General features: G+C 37.8%; 1 protein-coding gene across 1 annotated transcript; it reads right to left on the bottom strand.

The window, feature by feature from the left end:
• Window positions 1-2981: 2981 nt before the first annotated feature.
• Window positions 2982-5957, bottom strand: CFL2 (cofilin 2). Its single transcript, XM_028114805.2, has 4 exons — window positions 5832-5957; window positions 4431-4738; window positions 4235-4311; window positions 2982-4154 (listed from the first exon to the last, which is right to left on the bottom strand). The coding sequence occupies exons 1-4, from the start codon at window positions 5832-5834 to the stop codon at window positions 4042-4044; spliced, it is 501 nt and encodes a 166-aa protein (XP_027970606.1). The 5' UTR covers window positions 5835-5957; the 3' UTR covers window positions 2982-4041.

Here is a 5957-nt window from a genome sequence, read left to right as displayed (position 1 = left end):
TCTTTGAAGTGTAAAATTATTTCAGACTTTTATGACCATGGGCTTCCTTAGGAAACAAAAATTCCAAGACTATTTTTCAAATATTCTTGAGACACTACTTTGAAAACATACTGAATAATTATGTCCTGTTGAAAAAAATCAGATGATTCCATTTTTAAAAAACAGAAAATTAGTAACTCACTGTATGTTACATAAATGCAGAGTGAAAAGTATACTGGACCGGAATCAGCTTTGCTACTCAATAGCTGAGCTGTCCCTTAACCTCTCCAGACTTCAGTTTCTTCATGTGTAGCAGAGGAATATGGTTAGCTGGTTAAGAGGACCTAAGGGGATTAGATGAATTTCAGGTGTCTTGACAAATACAAAGGACTATATAAATTTAGGATATTAGTAATAAACAGTCATAGGTTTTCAACAAGCTGGATCATGACTCATGACAAGTATTCCATACCAATATTTCTCTAGCTTTATTTCCTTTCATTTTTTACTTCAAAATTATTTGGGGGAAAAGAGTAGTTAATGGATCGGTCATACATGAAAAAGAAAACTACACTCAAAAGATTAAGAGCAGTCACGAACATCAACTCAGAGGCTACACTTTACCACATTCTGAAAAACCAATGCCACATACCAGCTAATTTGTCCTTAAACTGTGAGATGAAGTGGAATAATTACAAAAATGAAGAGGTTGACTTATAATAAATCTTATTTTTGACATGGTTATCTATTTAACTACACGTAGAATGGTTTAACCAATTGCTTACATAGCATTTTCGTTTTCCAAAAGTAATTTCCATAGTTGATCCTCTACAATGAGGTATGATGAATATTATTCTTATATTATTAAAAGAAACGAAACTGAGGCTCAGAAAGAATAATTTGCCCAATTGCTTTATGACAAGAAATTGAAGTGGAGGGATGACTCCCAATTCTACATGGAAAAAAGCAATTTGGATGTTCTAGAGCAAAAGAAAAGCCTCAGACTTCTTTATTGGCTGACATGAGACATGGAACGTGTAAATTCAAGCTGTCTGAAAAAGCAATATTCATTGGAGCCTGCCTGCACATCTCTAATAGTTTTAATATTCATAGAAAACTTAATATTCATGTTTGTTTGATCTCAAACTATTATTAACTGTACAAGCAAAAACAGGACCTATGAAGAGCAGAACCAGATTATTTTTTCAGAGTGGCAAACCCAATGAAGGGTGTTCCCAACCCTTCTATGATTGACCATTACTGAGATTATTCCTTAATAAGGAAACACTTAAAATGATTTTCTCCCAAAACTCATTTGCTAGATTTCATAAACTAGCTGCTACAAAGGATCTATATCAGGATACTCAAACATATGAGGCTTTTCTTTCAATCTACTAAAAAGGGACATTAAATACACAATGCTGGCACATTATTTTAGATAATGATTGAAAACAACAGCTGATGATAGCCAGTTTGGGACAAATGCCAACTGTTCCCATTTGTCTGAAAATGTTAAAATTAATCGCTGTAAGTTACAAATTTTCAAAGAATACTGTTATCTGCAAATGACAAAGTATACCAACTAAAATCCTAAAAAAGACTAAAGATAATGGTGCCTCTTTGATCTCCAACATTAATTTTTAAAATTTTAATGTTCTGAAATATAAGTGAACACATCTCAACAGCTTTATATATTTTCATACATTTTATTTTTTTAAACACTTATAATTTTGCAAGCTAGCAGTAAAATATTGAGGGCAATATTTTACTAATTAGCACCGTATACCTTTTAAAGCTAACTGGAACATTGTTTCATTGTAAATGACTGTGAAATAAAATGATCACTTCAAATGCCAAATTAGTCTCAAGTAACATGTGAACCATTACTTTTATCATTATTTTTGGCGTTATGCACAAAGATGTATTTCAAAAATGAGCTTAGTATCAGTTCTGTCAATCGAACAAATCAAAGTACCACAGTTTAAAGCAATATTTGATCTCTGAAACTATTATATGAGGCATATAAGAAAGCTGATAAATCAGCTATAAAAATAAAGATACTACATAACTTAGAGTCCCTTATTTTTTAGAACGAGGAAAATGATGAAAAATTCCATGGTATAAGAATCAGTTATACATACGGTTTAGTGTATGTCATTATTGTCATACTTTCCTTATGAGTTTAGCCTTACCAAAAAGCCATGACAAACGTCCAGGATAACTCACAGGGACAGCTGGAAGCCTGAAATAAGATGGCTCAGTGCAAAAGATCCCAAGCCATTCATATAATTTTAAATGGAAGCCTAGACATTTAACTCCTCTGTTTCCACCTGAAAAAATCTTCTGAAAATATGGGAAAATATCTAATTATACTCAAATCACTTTCACACATTTAAAAAAAAGGGAGAGTTTTTGTTTCCTGTTTTCTGAGAAGAGCACTCTTGAGAGCTATGGGGTTAAGTTCTAAGCCACGATTGACTGCTTACTAGCATGCCTGTTTTGCATACCAGTAGAATCAAGTCCAGTTTTGCCATTTGTGGATAACTATGACAAGATACAAAAGCATGTGTTTGCCATAAATAGCTCTGGCTAACAGCAAACTGCTCACACTGAGCAGATCAAATTCTCTATAAGGAGAGCACTCTGGACCACAGCCAAATCCCACTACTAATGTTTAAGACTGCTACATCATTTTTTTTCCAATTTGCAAAATAAAGAATAGCTGAAATAAAAGTTCCTAAACATGAAAAGTATTAACTTTTGAAGGACATTTTATAAATTATATTCATTATGACCAAATATGCAGTAAGAGCTCCCTGCTTCTACTACTCAATTACTCAGAAATGTAAACGTGAATTAAAAAATAACTACCCTAATTTACCCAGAGAACAAACCTGGTATTGAAGAATATTTATGTCAAAGTGCAAAAAATAACTTCTGATCTTCATATTAACATATAAGGAAATAAATAAACTAATGCTTATAAAAGTATCCCTCTATAACAACATTTTCTATTAATTGGCTTTAGAATATTTTTTAAACTCAACAAACTGGAAAATATCATGCATGAATGTTGTACAAAAAAATTCGTAAATGACCAGTGCAAAGATTAGTAATAGCTGTTTACCCTAAAATTTGCTTCACATAACATTTTGCAAAATGTCCAAGGAAAACAAGGCAACGTTCTGTAATATGCCACAATTTTTATTGCAACGTGGCCATTATTGTGAGGGTGGGGAGTTTGATCTCAAAAGCAATGTTCCATTTAAGGCTCTTTTACACAGAAATTGCCATCATGACTGATATTCAAAATATTTTTAGTGTTGCAAAACTTACATGGTAAACGTAAACTCCTACACTTATTCAGTAGTGTACACTCAATGGAAAACAAAAAGGCATTAGTAACAGCTATTTCTTTTAAGATATGCAGGTAACAGGAATGAATACTGAGGTACTAGGATAAGTTGATGACACAGTTAACAAAACTTAATTGGCAATCCTTTTGGGGGGGGGTAGGGGGTTAAACTCATTACAAAAAAAGTGCTTTCAATGCATAGTGTTATATCTGTGCTGCCATGTCACAAAAATAGGCTTGCCAAGGCAGGTGAGGTGTATGAATGCTCGAGCCTCACAGAACTGCAATCAAGTGCAACTATAAATAATAATACTGAATAAAGTTCACCATCTGCCCAGTGGATAATACTTTCAAGGCATTCAATCAGCTTACCCTTTGCAGTATTCTAAGCTATTCACATTGACAATCACTTTCATTGTAGTGCTTGCTGCAAGGGAGGCATATAACCAGTTGTTTTGGCTAAAATATGATGGGAAGGCATTCCTTGGGTTCTACATAAAAATAACAGTATTAAACAGTCTAATGGCAATCACTGATAGGCTGCTTACATGAATGATATTTCCTTCATTCACTGTATTGGAAGGACCCAGTGGGAAGAGAAAGAAAAAAAAACAAAAAACAAAAAAACAAACACCTAATACTATTTCAACTGATTGAGCTGGAGAAATGGAAGCTCCTTAAGATCCGGGTGGCACTTGACTGTCATTTTATAAGGGTTTTCCTTCAAGTGAAACTACTACGTTGCCTCCCAATTTCTCTCCAAGTGTTGAACGGTCCTTTATATCATCCAAGCCATTTACTTGCCACTCATGTTTAATACCTAAAAAGGAAAAACATTATCCCATTATCTTATAATTAAGAAAGAGTAATTCCTCTGCACAAAATTTTTCATGTTTGTACCTGTAAATTTCTTTTTAATGGCATCTTTAGAGCTAGCATAAATCATCTTGCTTTTTAAAGGTGCACTTTCAGGAGCCCTACAGAAAAAAAAAACACAATTGTTGAATCCCACTTAAAAGAAAAACAAACGCAAAACTGACCATGTTAATAACAATCCTTGCATTTTAAAAGTACTTTTTCTTTTGTTTTTACACACCAGAATATAAATACTAGGTCTTCTTTCTTAGACTCTTTTGTTTCGTATGTGGCATCGTACAAAGCATATCGGCAATCATTCAGAGGTAGCAACTTCACAAAAGATGTGTAGGGGTCCTCTACAGTATCACCAATGTCACCCACCAAGATCTGCTTTGCTTCCTCTACAATTATTTGTCTTTTGTCATCGCTTAAACAGAAGAGAACTGCTTTCTTTCGTTTTTTGATCTCCTCTTGTGTAGAAGATTTCCTTACTTTCATATCATTAAAAACTTTGATGACTTCATCATTCACTGTAACTCCAGAAGCCTGAAATAAAAAAAGAACAGTAATTCAGAACAAGTATTTCGGTTTTAACCAAAATTACTGTTTGCCTAGAGAGGATTCACTTTAATCTGGACATCAAAAACTGCATCGTACCACGCAAGTAGTCCAATCAGATTTGCCACATTTTAAATACCAGTTATACGAGATGCACCGAAGGATTCTAATTCATCCTTCCCCATTCACTCTTTTTAAAGGGGTTTGGAGGTTGAAGTAAATGGAACGTAGAGGGAAAAGGACAAATACAAGCTGTCCCATCGCTGAAATGTTTCCTATTTCACTGGGTGATGTCAGAGCTTCAGGAGCAACAGCAAAAATACCTTCTGTATTGTGTCAACTCTGCAGGCCTTAAAAAAACACTTTTGGATTTCAGTTAAAGCTTCTACTATTTTTTTTTTCTTTAAAGTCATCCTAGCCAGTGCCGTTTCCACATAAGGAAAGAGAATCAAGTGTGAACTCCAAACCGCCCACGGCTACAACATAATTGCCTCACAGCTCAAACGCAGACACTTCAAAACTAACGGAGCTAGTGTAAAAGCTTTTTACGGCGAAAAAGCATTTTAAAGAAGCGTTTTCTCCCCTCCTTAATCTCCTCTTAGGGGTTTTATTATAGGCCACCAAGACCCTTAACCGAAAGCCTTCGGCGGGGCTTTAGAGCACTTACCAATTTTAGAGGCGAGCGCTAAGTAAAATAAGGAAGCCCCGCGCAAACGCTGCATGCGCGGGACGAGCCCCGCAGACCCGCCCGCGCCCCTGGCCGCCGCTCCCAGTGCCTCGACCTCTCCAGACGCCTCCTGTCCGGCTTAGGCCCCGGCCCCGGGCCCCCGGCCCCCGACCCGCGCCCTCCTCGCCCTCAGGAATCCGAAGAGCGGCAGGGCCCGGCCTGATGGCGGGAGGCCCGGCCGGCCAGCTGGCTGGAGAAGAGAGCAGCGGGGCCGCAGGCGCTGGAGCCCGCACCTTTAAGGCCTACATCAGGTTAAAATGGCGGCCTCACTCCCAGGGCCCTGCAGGGCCGCGCAGGGATTTTTGCTCGACGCGTCCCGGCCCTCGGTCCCCCGGGGCGGCGCGCCCGCCTTACCATAGTGCCCGCGGCTGTGGCTGCGGCGGCGGCTCGGACTCCGGCTCTGTGGCACTGGTAGGAGGAGAGGGAGGGGCCGGCGGGCAGCGGCGAGTGCGGGGCACGTCGGGAGCTGCAGCCCGAGAG

This window comes from Eumetopias jubatus, unplaced genomic scaffold, assembly GCF_037043125.1.
Source record: "Eumetopias jubatus isolate StellerSeaLion01/CBP00866 unplaced genomic scaffold, mEumJub1_p1.0 scaffold_7, whole genome shotgun sequence".
NCBI lineage: Eukaryota > Metazoa > Chordata > Mammalia > Carnivora > Otariidae > Eumetopias > Eumetopias jubatus.
The sequence above is the reverse complement of the archived record's forward strand: the minus strand, read 5'-3'. Positions and strand labels throughout refer to the sequence as shown.